Source organism: Lepisma saccharinum, chromosome 16 (assembly GCF_977018435.1).
Source record: "Lepisma saccharinum chromosome 16, izLepSacc3.1, whole genome shotgun sequence".
Taxonomy (NCBI): domain Eukaryota; kingdom Metazoa; phylum Arthropoda; class Insecta; order Zygentoma; family Lepismatidae; genus Lepisma; species Lepisma saccharinum.
In genome coordinates, this window is record NC_139244.1 from 35,719,835 (window position 1) to 35,735,490 (window position 15,656).

At 39.6% G+C, this 15,656-nt stretch overlaps 1 protein-coding gene across 1 annotated transcript in view; it reads left to right on the forward strand.

The window, feature by feature from the left end:
* The window catches only part of sav (scaffold protein salvador), a 47,742-nt gene that overhangs the window by 7,793 nt on the left and 24,293 nt on the right, over window positions 1-15,656 (forward strand). Inside the window, exons 3-5 of the mRNA XM_083137328.1 lie at window positions 1,113-1,192; window positions 8,259-8,386; window positions 11,233-11,401. Coding sequence (XP_082993454.1) covers window positions 1,113-1,192; window positions 8,259-8,386; window positions 11,233-11,401 — 377 coding nt within the window. The remainder of the gene's footprint in view (window positions 1-1,112; window positions 1,193-8,258; window positions 8,387-11,232; window positions 11,402-15,656) is intronic.

Here is a 15,656-nt window from a genome sequence, read left to right on the forward strand (position 1 = left end):
CATGTTCGGACAGGATGGTGTTAACATTGGCAAATTCGACTGTTGAGGAGCAGCGAGGCGTTATCCGTTTTCTGACAGCGGAAGGTGTTAAACCGGCCGATATTCATCGCCGGATGGTGAACGTTTACGGGGAAGACTGTGTGTCTGGCAAATCAGTGAGGAAATGGAGTGCCCGTTTTCGTTCTGCTCCATGATAACTCACGTCCACACATCTCCAGGGTCACACACGCGGAACTGGCCAGGTTCAAGTGGGAGCAGCTAGACCATCCGCCCTACAGTCTGGACTTATCCCCCTGTGACTTCCATGTGTTTGGTCCCCTGAAAAAGCATCTCAAAGGAAAGCGCTTCACCTCGGATGATGAACTCAAGGATGCTGTGAAGGACTGAGTCGCGTCACGGCCAAAGGAATTCTGGGAAAAAGGAATCATTCGGCTCGTTCATCAATGGGATCAATGTGCTCAGGCCTATGGAGGATACTTTGAATAAAGTATTCATTTACACCGACAGTGTCGTTTTTTACCTTTTCATTTGATCAACCCTTGTATTATAGTGGCCAGCAAGAGAACCTCAAAGTAGACTTGTATTTTGAGTGCTGGAGGAATAATAAATGTACCACAATTAATTATATTGCCAAACTTTCAGTTAAAAATAATATTGTGCATTTTCATTGACTGTATTTTCGATTAATGGCAAACTTGACCAGGAAATTTAAATACATAAATTATGATAGCAAATTCATTTAAAATTCACGAAACAACAGAGGAGAAGAAAGATAATCCTCAAAAATTAAGAAAAGGACAATAACAACCAAAAAATACTGAAAAATTATCTAAATGCCAAAAAGACTGAAAAATTAAAAATAAAACCAATGTTTTCTGGTTCTAACTTATGGGAAACGGACTGATATCAGGTTTAGCATTGTTTTCAAGTCTCACAAAAAAAGTGTTTGTCATCAACTGCTGAGCCCTACTTATCAGAAACAAATACAATTAACTCTTAAATTCTTAATTTTCTGCGTTCTACAACGTATTTTTGCTCACAGCTGTATGGAAAGTACAAAAATGTGTGTTATTGGCAGTGAGATTTGAAGTCTTTTTGGTGTTGTGTTGCAGTTATCAATGTATGGACTACGGAGCCAATTAAGAAAGGTCACAGTCGAGCAGTGGGTGGACAAGGCCAATCTACCAGTCCTGTAAGTATCATCTGTATCATATTAATATAAACTGTAGTTACCAATGTAAATGATCTACAAGTACTGTGGGTCTACAATATAGAGTGTCCGAAAAGTCATGCAACCCAGTGTTTACGACTGTATAACGGAATAGCGAAACGGATTGAGAAGAAACGCTTTCTGCCAAGAGAATGCCCTGTATATAGGGAAAATTTAGAGAGAACATGCATGTTTAAATAACAAATAAGGAAAGTGTTGCCAAAGGCGGGGAAAAAAAAAATTGCAAATCGTGTGTTTTGATGGACAGAACTCACCGAGGTAAATTATTGCAACATTTCACAATACCAATGAACAATTTGGATGGCCATCTATTGAATTTGACAGGAAAAAAACTTTGACGAAGTTTCAAAAACATTGTACAAGGGAATAAATGGGCTGTTCCAAAAATCGATGAGGGCCTCCCCGATGGCGCAGTGGTAGCGTCGTCGAATTGTAATCAAAGGATCCTGGGTTCGATACCCGGTGGAGGCACATAGTGGTTCGGATCCCACTTTAAACTGTAGGTCCAGTCCCGATTAGCCTTACTGTGCATAAAGTGGACTCAATCAAAACACCAACTCAATCAATCAAACCAAAAATCGATGTTTTCACAATATTACAAGGAACACTGGCAACACTGTTGCTGGCACGTGTCACTAACGGACGTGTTTCACATCAGGCTATCACTTTAAGGCACTTTTAACGACAAAGGAGAAAGTTGGTTATTCTCGAACATATGCAATAAAATACATACACCTTGCAACCCTGAAATGTGGGTACAGAAGAACGTGTATCAATTATTACGTTTTCTGTGCCTTAGGGTCAGTACATGACAGGCAACGTTCAGGGTGCCCTTCTGTTTTAGGAGCTGATGTTCTGCAGCGTGTTGAACAAAGAATGGTGACATAGCCACAAAAGTCTGTTCGGTAGCTCGCCTCAGAATTGGACTTACGCAAGTCAACTGCTCACAAGGCTATACGGAAATTGAAATTTTACCCGTATAGAGTTCGTGTTGTTCATGAATTGAAAGCGATGGATGTCCCGGCATGGTTGCGTTACTGTCATTTGTTTCAATCATTCGTTCGACAAAATGGTGTCAATGTACTGAATAAAGTTTTTTTTTAGCGACGAAGCCTGGTTTTAATTGGATCGGTATGTCAACAGCCAAAATTCCAGACATTTGGGCAACAGAAAACCCACATCAGTTGCATGAACTACCCTTGCACTCTCCGAAAATCCGTGTATGGTGTGGAATATCCCAACGTCGTATGTATTGTGGGACAGTTATTCTTTGAGACAACAGTGGATACTGCTGTTTACGGGGATCTCATAATGCAATTTGTTGCTCTCCTGGAAGAAGACGAACGTGATGCTTGGCTACAATGAATCTCTTCTTATGCTGAGAGAATTTTTTGGTGATCGATTAATATCCAAGGATTTATGGCCCAGTCGCTCGCCCAATTTAACGTCTGCAGATTTTTCTCTGTGGTCTTACTTACAGGGGAAAGTATACCAAACGAGACCCAGAACATTGGAGGAGCGGAAACGAAACATTACACAGGAAATTCATAATATCGGTGCTGCAACCCTCAGGAAGGTATCTAAGAACATGATCAAGCGAACCAATTTATGTATCCAAGAAAATGGTGGACACTTCGAACATTTGCTTTAATTTGTAGGGATACCCACATTGAGGGTTGCAAGGTGCATGTAATTTATTGCATATGTTAGAGAATAACCAACTTTCTCCTTTGTCGTTAAAAGTGCCTTAAGTGTGATAGCCTGAGGTGAAACACGTCTGTTAGTGACACATGACAGCAACAGTGTTGGCAGTGTTCCTTGTAATATTGTGAAAACATCGATTTTTTGGAACAGCCCATTTATTCCTTTGTACAATGTTTTTGAAACTTCGCCAAAGTTCTTTTTCTGTCAAATTCAATAGATGGCCATCCAAATTGTTCGTTGGTATTGTGAAATGTTGCAATAATTTATCTCAGTGAGTTCTGTGCATCAATACACACGATTTGCAACAATAATTTTTCCACCTTTGGCAACACTATGCTTATTTGTTATTAAAACATGCATGTTCTTACATATGTTTGTCTCTCTAAATTTTCCCTATATACAGGGCATTCTCTTGGCAGAAAGCGTTTCTTGCTATTCCGTTATACGGTCCTAAACACCGGGTTGCGTGACTTTTCGGGCACTTTGTATAAAGTATGGTCATTTTCATGTGTTACTCAAGTGCCTATCTTGGTTAATTGTGATGATGAAGATGATACATGATAATTTGATGAAATGAACTCCAAAACAAACACAAAATGTAATATTACAAACATAGAAGTACATTCTATTCATGATTCACGATCACCTTCAGAGGGCCCATGGACCTTTGTTTCAAAACTATGAAACTACAAAACGTGAGTCACATGTTTCTCAGAGGTCTGAGTCTAATAGCATGTAATATATACAGGGGATGGACAAAAATATGGAAACACCTGCAGAAATGCACATTACCTTTATTAATATCGAGTAGGACCACCTTTGGCTCGCAGAACGGTTTGCAGTCGACGTGAAATGGACATGCAGGTCGCGTATGGTTGTCAAAGGGATGTACCATTCTTCCTCCAAAGCAGCTGCAAGTTGTTGTAGAGACTATGGTGGTGGGTTGCGGGCTAGCACCTTGGTCTCCAAAACCGACCACAGGGGCTCAATAATATTGAGGTCTGGCGATTGTGGAGGCCATGGCAGATGTGACACTTCATCTTCGTGCTTCACTCTCAGTAACAGACAGTCTGTATCGTACGCTTGTGCTTGCGTTCAGCAGTTGGTCAGCAGTTGGAAACAATGTAAAGGATGACTCATCCGACCAGATTACAGTCTTCCACTGCTCCATTGTCCAGTTTTTATGGGTGTTGCACCACTGTCTCCATCTAGCAGCATGATCAACAGTCACGAGTGGTTTGTGAATTGCAGATCTGCCATGAATACCCTGCTTGTGGAGTTCTCTTCTGACTGTTTTGACACTAACAGGGTTTGTAAGCACTGTATTCACTGTATTGACTTTTGGAGCTGTGGTGATCTTCTGCTTGGTCACAATCCTACCCAATGTGCGTCTGTCTCTGTCACGCAACACACACTTGCGTCCACGCTGGTGCTTCGCTGATGCGGTTTTTCCGGAAGTCTCGTAGGCAGTCATGATCTTCGAGACTGTGCCTCTTGATACACCAAACATTTCCGCTACTTTCGTCACAGAAGCTCCCACCATACGCGCACCCACAATTTGCACTCTTTGAAACTTGTCAGCTCAGACATGATTCACGATAACCTGCACGGACCGGTCGCTGAACTGTAACTGGCCCATCTGTCAGGTTGGCCAGGGTGTATACCTCGCAGGAAGTGCCAGTGACCACAGCGCCACCTACCATTCAGACGCAAATCATGTTTGAAATGGTTACCTGTTTTATACCAGGTGTTTCCATATTTTTGTCCATCCCCTGTATAATATACAGGCTGCTTCAAAATGATGTGAACGATTTCAACTTCTTATATTTTTTTTTATTTTTCGTCCAAATTGCTTTAAATTTTACATGTAATTCCTAAAACTGTCCAAGTTTTTTTGATATAATTTTGAACACAGTATCTCACATATGTTCTATGTGAGCTCCCTTTGTTACCCTGCATACATCAATTAGGTAATCTAATTCCGGCCAGACCCGTTTCAACATGTCTGCATCAACAGTTTGCACTGCCGCAGTAATGCGCTCTTTCAGTTCATTGACATCTGCGGGTAGAGGAGGTTTGTACAAATGTCTTTTACGGTAGATGTTCCCACAGCAACAAATCTCAGCGGGTTAAATCCGGGGATGTTGGTGGCCAACGTAGTATCTGTTGATCATTTTGAGTAGATCGCCCAATCCAGCGGTCTGGTAGTCTGCTATTAAGGTAATTTCGAACATGGTGATGAAAGTGACATGGGGCTCCATCCAGTTGATAGATGAAGTTTGCACTGTTACGTTCAAGCTGCGGCATTAGCCATGTAGTAAGCATGTGTAGGAATGTTTGTCCAGTCACAGTTTCTTCGTGAAAGAAGTACGGACCGTACACTTTGGTTGATGATATGGCGCAAAACACATTAGTCTTCGGTGAATCACGCACAACTTCAAGGATTTGATGCTGATTCTCAGTCCCCCATATGTGAACATTTTTCTTGTTCACTCTTCCTGTCACATGGAACGTAGTCTCATCACTGAAACAAAGTTTGTCAATAAAATCATCGTCACCACTGCATAACTAGAAATTACTCACAAAAATTTTTGTGGGACGTGTGATCATTAGGTGTTAAATGTTGTAACAACTGCACTCGATAGGGATACATCTTTAAACGCCTATGCACTACGTGCCAAACAGTTGCTCGAGGCATTGTTAGCTCTTGACTCACTTTCCTTGTAGATTTTTGGGGGCTACGTTGAAAATTAGCTCGAACTCTCTCGATATCTGCCTCAGGCGTGGACGGTTTACCGGACGATTTTCCTTTGCAAATGCATCCCGTTGTCTTGAATTTATCATACCACTTACGTATGGAGTTCTTGGAGGGTGGTTTTTACGAAATTTTGTATGAAACTCACATTGAACATTAACAACAGACCGACACACGTGAAACTGTAGGACGCAAAAAGCTTTCTCTGCACCACAGGCAGCCATTTTGGAACTTATCACCCTGCCACCTAGTTGAAAAATTTGGAACTACTACGACCGTTGCAAACAAAACTCGAGGATATAGTTGAAAGTATTTTCATAGAACTTTAATTGTTGATAAAGTTTTATCGCTCCTGGAACGGTTTCTTATCGTTCAAACCATTTTGAAGCACGCTGTATAATATTAAATCTACTTTATGATCAGCGAGAGCCACACTGGTCTAATCAGTAGGGCTTCTGACTACCACATGGAAGGCCCGGGTACGATTCCCAGGGTGGGTATCTAAGGTTGGAAATTTTCCAGCCTTCTTCCTGCAGAAAGTGGCTCTGGAGCTCATGGGTACCTGGAGGCAACACTGGGGGGGGGGGGGGGTATTGGCAGCTGGAACATGGTGCTGATCACTTCACCTCCAAAATGACAAAATGTGCCTTTGTGGCATGGTGCTATATGCACGGGGAAACTTTACCTTATTATCAGGGAGGTTAACCCTAGAAAGCTAACTTGTTCTGTGCCAAACGTGAAAGCTAACCACTCGTCTGCTGGACTACTGATTTCTTCAGAATTAAAATGCAACCTAAATTTTCGAAAGATATATTTTATTTACTACCAAAGTTAGTATTTACTTTGAAAATACATGAATAGATCATGGTGTTCACCATACATAGCTTCAGAACAACAGCAGCAAAATAATCTGCTCATCCTCCTCTTGCTTGAGGTTGAGGGTCAGAATGCACAAATTTTCCTTCCTTGTTGTTGTTGAGCATCTACATAATTTTTTTGCATTTCCACATTCAGAATGATAGCAAAATCTTACGAAGTTGCTACAGAAATTTTGGTGTACGTAGACAAACGTTTCATACACCAGACGATATAAAATTAAAAACTGTTAAATACACAGTGAAGAGAAAAGGGGTACCAATACTTCCCCTTCCCTGTCGGTCTCTCCGATCCAAATGAAGGTAGATGGGACGAGTGCGGAGGATTTTAGTGGAAGGGGGTCAAACAAGAAAACGGCCTTACATGCATAGTCTGCCAGACGACGCATTAGCTTTCTGGGGTTAATTGATACTACATTCAGAAGGGGTGCTGGGTAAAGTGAGGTTGGATTCATCATGCAAAGTGCTTCCACTGGGAAACAAAACTCTGAACCCCTAGATTATGAGGCTATAGCAGTGGTTCCCAAAGTGTGCACCGTGACACCCTGGGGTGCCTCGAAATGTTTCAGTATTTCACTGAAGTGACAGTGATAATGAACATGGTTGTTCCAAATATGTGCTTATTTATACTTTTTACATATAAAATGTTTCTGAATTTGAAATATGTATTTATTTTTAACTTACGGAAAGCAACCTAACCACACTTGCCATTCCCTGCAAGTTAGAACGTTGCAAGAGTTGATAGACCTACATTCAGACTTGGGTGCCACGGAAAAATCTTGAAACACTAAGGGCACCGTGAAAAAAAATGTTTGGGAACTTCTGGGTTATAGCATTAGCTCTCAGAGTATCAGAGTAAATGCAGGAAATGTAATATTAGGTGAATCTCAGTAATGATTCTATTAAGCAAAGGAAATGTAAGTGTCTTGTGCTGGAAAATGTAGAAGTGAGATTCCACTGTATCTGTAATTATATATTTATATACAGAGTGGGAAATAACCTTTTGCTAGGGGTCCACAGTAAAAAAGTAACAACAATTAAGAAATTATGGTAATACCAAATGTTTACTATGACATTTGTGGTTACAAACACAAAATTAAAAGTTAGTATGTCTGCCGTTTGCTTCTCTCGCAGCACGAAGATGATCAGGGTAGGAGCTCAGAAGATTCGCAAACAAGTGTTCCATTCCATGTCACGGAGTCTTTGTTTTCTTGAGATAGTTTTTGTAGATGCCCACAACTAAAGTGGGCATAGCAATCATTGTACCCTTTCTTCCAATTGTCAGTTACCCAACGTTCACTTCGATGCAGTTTCTTCGCGACCCATTTGCGGTTGATGAATGCTGCTCCACCTTCCATTACTTCTCGAAACGCATTGGCTCTTATCCGATCGACAACTCGCTGCTCCTCACTGTCACACAATGGATTCGCCATCATGGAATTTATTCCTGAAACAGAAAAAAGCCTAATTTAACACACCACACTTCAAATGACTCCATGTTAACACAGTTTTCCTGCAGTCCCCTAGCAAAAGGTTATTTCCCACCCTGTAATTCCCTTGGAAGTTGAAGGTGCCATTGAGGTTTGTATGGAGGTCATTTTTAGGCAGGCATAAAGGTAAATTTAGTGGCAGAATGATCATAAATTAGGCTTTATTATATCCTCACAAAATTTCCATTCATTTTTATTGGCAGGTTGTATCTCAGTCAACCAGCATAGTACAGAAATTTGGCAATGTAAGGTCACCAAGTGCCTTAGGTGGACATGAAGGGAAGTACACACCCAATAGTTCAGTCACATCAGTCCCTGATCTTGCAAGCAGGTAAGATTCTAACCTTTTGTGTCTGTGCATTTTAGTACTTGGTAATGAAAATGTGTATTCTGGACTTTCTAATAGAAATTATTTATCATTCTGTTCTTAAATATTACAACTGTTACCTCTGTCACAATTTAGAATGACTTCACTACATATTAATCAGACTATTTTGTAAAGGATTACTTTGTGTTTGTAAACTAACCAGTTGCAAGTAGTAAGAACTAACCAAATGATGTTTTAAATTTGTAAGTGTTTGTATTTAATGAAGTGTATTATCATTAACATAATGTTTGCAATAATTATTTGTATTTTTCTACCTCTGCAGTGTTCGAAGTGAGGGAAATGCAGGGGATGGTATCTCACCAGCTAGGAAAATTTAAGCAAAGCATCCTCCTACCCTAGCTCTCACTGCTTGAAGGGGGTGTGCTGTGCCCCAGTTAAGAAAATTTGCAAAAACCATCCCCTCAACTATGATAATTGAGTAAGCACCCTTCCTACTCCACCTGCTTTAGTCTGTTGAATCATACAAGCATCCCCCATCTATCCCCCAAATTCGACCAATCATGTAGAGCGTCCACGATGGCGTAATGGTAATGCCATTGTCTTGTAATCAATGTGTCCCAGGTTTGATACGTAGTAGAGGCCCATAGTCGTTTGGATCCCACTTTGAACTGTTTGCCCAATCCCGATTAGTATATTTGTGCCTAAAGTGGACATAAAAAAACTCAAACATTGGATTTTCCACTCAAGCACCAATTGTCACCATCTCCCTAGCTGGCCTCAAGGTTGAACAACAAACCCCCCCCCCCCCCAGTTAACAATTTCCACTTCAAACACTGTACGCCTGCAAATTGACCATAATTTTAACATTCAGTGCAACATTATTAAGCCATGCACTAGAGTAAATGCCACGAAAACTGTCCAGTCAAGGTCACGCCACCTACCTACAGTGTTGCCAATAAGCAACAATTTCAACTTTCAATAGTAATTAAAAAAAATGATAGAAAATAGTACTTAACCTAAAGAACATTAAGAGGTATTTTTTACATTGAAATACTTTCTTGGTCATTTAGAAAAAAAAAAGTTTCAATTAAATTCAGGAGGAAATTATTATTTTTTACTTCAAACTGTAAAAAAATAATGGAAGCTGTGATACATGAGAGTTGGAAAAAATAGCGAAACATTCTTAAGGTTCATAGATGCTTACAGTATATATTTTACACACAAAATGTATAAGCATGAGAAGTAAAAATGTAAAATATTCCAAGATTCGTAAAAAAAATTGGGTTAGTAATGTAAAATATCGTCGCTGGCTAACTCGCGTTCTATTTGATCACGTAAAAAGTTTGTAATAAAACATTGAAATTAATTTTAGGAACACATGTCAACTGTATTTTATGTTTTATTTGAACGAATTTTGCTGCGCATCGCTCTTGCGCTCATCTGAACCCTGCATGTGACATGTGTTTGGCTACATTTACTTACTGGGGGATCAAAATATTTCCCATAAGTCCACATATTTGTACTTCATCCACAGTAAGAATCATCACTATCTCTCTCTATAACAGTGGTGGCACCAGAATTAATCTAGGGGTGCTGAGGAGATTGGGGATTCAAATTAAGGAGGTGCAATGTTAAAAATATAGACAACATGAAACAAAAATGTACGGATGTTAATACCAATCAACTTTTAGTAGGTTTCCATAAAAATATGCCATTGAAAGTGAATTCTATGATAGCAATTGCCTAAATTTTTGTGTATTTGTGTTATTTAGCACCAATTTTCTGTCATTTTGGACCAATCACGATGATGAGGATGAATGATTGGATAACATTGATGAATGGACACTTACAAAGAACATAAGGCCGGGACTCGAACCAGTGAACTTCAGTGGCGAGAACAAAATTCGGCCGCTTATTGAACTGTGCCACCGAGGCAGTGTTTCATTCTTGCAAGATTTTAAAACAGCCAACAAACACATATTTTGTAATTTGAAACTAACAAGGATTGTTCAAGGAAGGCCAATGGCATACTATATTACGTTTACACTTCAAGAAAGTAGTTATAAAATGTAATCCGAAAACGACAAACAGGCCAGCTGAATAAACAAAAGGTGAAACAATTCTTAACATCAATGCTGGCGAAAGAGAGACAGCAGCCGCTGATCTTTGTAGAGACTGCTGCTACTGCATCAAAGCAAATGTTAAAATTGTCCATTTCAGTTTGTTTTTTCGTTCCCGTTTGTAACTCTCTTGGTGACTCGAAGACAACATTAACACCTCGAGCCTCTGCCGAAGTCAAAGTCTGCTGATACGTTGTACAGACTTCAGAAATCCCACAAGCTTCCGCCGTCAGTTTTTGTACTTGCTTCTTCGTAATATGCAAGATTTCTGAAAAACTTAAATGTTTCCAATGATTACCTTTCTTTGTTTCTTAATGTCCATTCACCAGGCACGTACACCACCTTCACTTCCACCAGCTATTGTACCACACGTAGGTCGCTGCACCTCAATGTCATTCATAATTAATGCAAAACCAAATAATCTGTACACAATACACCATCCAAGATGCAACTGGCCGCATACGTACAAAGCGTGAAGTGTCGACTGAGCAGCTTAGGAGAAGTGTGGTAACCGTGGAGGGCCAGGGGTGTGGAGGAGGCAAGGGGAAGCTCCGACCTTGACTGGAAAGTTTTCGTGGCGAGTTTATGCATATTTCACACCCAGAATTTAGCTTTTGTTTTACAGATTTGATGTCATATAACATACACTTTTCATATTCATAAATGCAACATTAATCTGAGGGCTCGTTGATTCTTGGAAGCTCTGCCTGATGCTGCTCATATTTCCAGATTTACAAGCTTGTCAATTGGCGGCAGCACAAGCAGCAGCAGCAGTGAACAGCTTGTGAATCCCAGACTGCAGCCTCACCCCATGTATGATAGTGGCATGTACCCTGCCATGAGCCACACCTACATCAACCAGTACACAGGGTCAGAGTACAATCTGGACAAAACTCAGGTTTGTCTTTTTTTAACTTAGTTGCCATTTTATGATATTAATGATGGAGCATTTTTAAAATTATTATTTTTTGTGTTGCATATCTTAGACTGTATAGGGAGAAGAAGTCAGAAATGTTTTCATTTCACTGGTTGTAAGCAGGACTCTTTCTCAAGACACCCAAATGTCAACCTCACTTCCACGTAGTACACCCTGGACTGCATTTTGCAGACTAGTACAGCTCTGATATCTGGACCCGTGGCCAGCATAATCCTTCCTCTATGGGACTTGCGTCCATGTGTGTTTGTGATTGTCCTTCATCTGTTTCAACTTATTCCCATTCAGCCTCATCTTTGCAATTAGCCAAAAGTGGCAGCAACACAAAGTAAATAAATCAAATTGTTAGTAGTCATGTCTAATTGAGTTTTTGTTTCAAGTCCACTTTATGCACATATAAACTAATTGAAGGGTTTGGGTGTAAAACATGGTAAGTGACATTTTGGTCATTTTGGAGTTACAGTGTGAATATTGTAGTCCATCGTAAGTGGAGTCGAATCGTACTCGAAGTGTTTCGTTTCTTCAACAGATGTCACAGCTAGACGTGTTGAAAGTTATGGTATCTACCGGTTGTTTCATATAAAGTATGGTAAATAGCAAAGATGGCAGCCAAACGGCTGTTACTGAATTGCAACGTGTCTCAGAAAGTTCGCGAGTATTGAGGCAACAGCAAAGATGAGAACAAGTTAGAAAGTGTATATGATTCCCATAATGACCCGGAATATGTACCACCGACTAAGAATGAGGAGAATGAAGAGGTTTCCAATCAAAAATGCGACTATAACTGTGCATGGCCACGTACATTCTACGATTTCATGTAAAACATGGTATCTACTGTAGATACTAGGGATGTGCCGAAGCCGATTACAGATGTATGAAAATCGGCAGAAATTGACATATCGACATCGGTATCGGAATCGGCAAAATTCCGATATTTAAACCGGTACAGATTATACTTGAGTTTTACCTTCTAATAAGTTTTATATTCTGGTTTTGTAAGATTTATTGAAAATTTGGTTATGATTCGTCATTATTGTAGAGTTTTTGTAATAAAATTATTGCAAACTCTCATTCAGAGGATCGACCTAACTATAAATCGGAAATAAAACAGTACATTACTGCACCAGGATCTGCTGTTGTATTGGAAATTCAAAAATGAGTATTCAAACCTGAAGCAAGTGCTGAGAAAATACTTGATCATACCTGCTGCATCAGTATTCAGTGATTGAGTGATTAATGGTGCTGAACAGATTTGCGATAATAGAAAAAGTAGGTTACTTCCTGAAGTGCTTCCAAATCTCCTATTTCTGAAGTTGAATCTGGCAGAACAGGAATTCATTTTGCATTTCAAAGAAATGCTTGTGTACTAATGTTAAATCTCTAGGTTCACATAACCTTTTGTAGATGCAAATGTACATTCGCATCTATTGTGAATATATATCGTTGGTCCAATGACATAACGACGTATCTCATATTTTTGCGAAATTGAGTTATTAACATCGTTGTGATCATACCAGTGCCCTGCATCACCTGGCAAATCGGCGTAACTCAAATCCAATTAATAAGGAAGTTATGAATATTTTTTGATTTTGCGTATCTCAATGTGTTAAAAAAATATGACATAGCGTCGTATCTTGACTTCCGTTGTTATGTCAGATAAAGTAAATCCTAAACTGTTTTTGCAAGTTGGCGTATCTCTTTTTGCTTACAGCAGAAAAATGCAACAATCGGGGCCAATACACTCACAAAGAGGAAAATAAGCAATGCAGAAATGTATATTTCAGTGTTTACAAATCAGCGGTCACTATCTTAACAATAGCGAAACGGACTAACAAAGGATAAGGAAAGACAGAGGTAAAATGAATTGTTAGATACCTTTTGTTGATGTCGGAAATAGCACAATTTAACATCAGCGGCACAGTTTTTCGAAGAAGGATCAAAGCTGTATATTAAGCATTGTTTGTAAGCTCTGTTAGGCAATATGCAACATTTTCAAAATACTCTCAAAGCTTTCAACTTGTCCCGATCATTTTGAGATCAGCAACCTTAGGAATAAGATGGACGTCTTAGTGCTCTGGGAAGATGGCTCAAGAAATATTGTTCCATCAAGGGAACTACACGTGATCGGAAAGAGGAAAAATAACATCAAAGCCGGGATATCTGTAAAATTTTACTGGCCCCAGAAAGGAAGTGGTACAAATTAGACTCTCATAGAAACATTGAATGAAGAATCTGCCGTATCATCTGACGAAGATGTACCTCTGTCATGTCTGCTGACGAAGAAGGACGATGTATCATCCCCTACACAAGAACAAGACGAGAGTGACTTTGATGCCGAAAGTGAATTTCTTGAAGATGTCAGTGACCCGGATGATCCAGATTAATTGCCAGGAAAATCGCAACATTGTGAAGCAAGAGGATGCAAGGATGAGGTCTTCTCCTCGTGTTCCAGATGTCACATCCTGCTTTGCTGGGATCATTTTGTTGAAGACAATGACTGTACATTACACAAGAAACGGGGCATTATTGACAATTCAAAATGTGTGGTAAACAAAGTGCAGGATAATAATTATTTAATATGTGATAGCAATGCCATCACTAGAGACCACATTGCAACAAATCCTGAAAATTATGATGTCGACGGATCACCAAAAGAAGGCTCTACTACAGCTTCTAGAAAAGGAGGGAAGAAAAATCTGAGTAAGAAGTTATGTAATGAAGGCTATGAATACTTCAGTTCAACTACAGGGAAGGTTGTTAAGAAAAGAAGATTGCTGAAGCCCCCCCTACACAGGCTGCACCCACAAAGGAAGAAAATGTTATGTACTGAAGAACAATGAGAAATCACGAATAATTATTTTAAATGGATTTTTCGATCTTGGAAACTTGCAACGTCAAAGGGAGTACGTAGCACGACACGTTGATGTAGAAGATACGAGACAAAAAACCACATTGAGACATACAAAAACACAATTTTACTATCTTTTCCTGGATGGAACAAGGCTGAAGGTTTGCAAGAAGATGTTTTTGAATACTCTTGGAATTAGCGAACGATTTATATGTACGACAGTGAACAACATTCAAGAAACAGGCATATTACTAACTGAAAAACAAGGTGGAAGATACAAACATTTGAAAGAAAATAACGAGAGGAAACGGAGTATAGTAGAAGATCACATAAATCGCTTTCCATGAATGGAGTCTCACTATTGTAGAAAATATTCAACAAAGGAGTATCTGCATTCTGATTTAACTGTAAAGAAGATGTATGAGATGTACAAGGAAGAGATTGACACAACATGTCAAGCATCTTTGCAAACATACACAAATGTTTTCAAGGGTATGAATCTTGCATTTCATCAACCCAAAAAAGATCAGTGTGGATTATGCATTACATACAATGTGGGATCTGATGAAGATAAAATGAAGCTAGAAGATAAATTTAAGCAGCATGTTGCAGAGAAAAGTAAAGTGAGAGAATTGAAAGCAATAAATAAGACTACAGCGACCTGCTCTGCTGTTTTTGATCTGCAACAAGTTATTCACGTGCCTATGTCGAACCACTCATGCGTGTTCTACAACAGACGTCTGGCTAACTACAACTTCACTGTCTATGAACTGAACACGAAAAATTGTCATTGTTTCTTGTGGCATGAAGGAATTAGCAAGCGTGGATCATGTGAAATAGCAACATGTCTTTACCAGTATCTAATGAAAGTGGGCCAAGAAAAGAAGAATACAGTTCACTTATATGCTGACAGTTGTGTTGGCCAAAACAAGAATAGGATTGTGGTGGCTGCGCCTATGCATGTAATGCTAAAAGCAGAGAATATAAAAGAAATTGTGCTCAGATTTTTTGAGCCTCATCATGGGCAAAACGAGGGAGACTCTGCGCACAGTGCAATCTCCAGATCGTTACGGAAAGTTGGAGAGATATTTGTCCCCTCGCAGCTTGTACCCATCATAAAACTAGCCCGAAGAAACCATCCTTACATAGTGCACACAATGCAGATGGAAGATTTTCTGAATTTTAAGGCAATTGCTGAAGATCTGAGGCTTTTCCAGCTTAAGAAGACCGATGATGGTATTAAGTTCAGTTGGAAAGATATTCGTGAACTACGATTGCAGAGCAACAAGCCAGATACTATCTACATAAAAACAAGTTTACTGCAAGAGAATCCCGCAAAAATCGCAGTAAAGAGATGTAATACTAAAGATA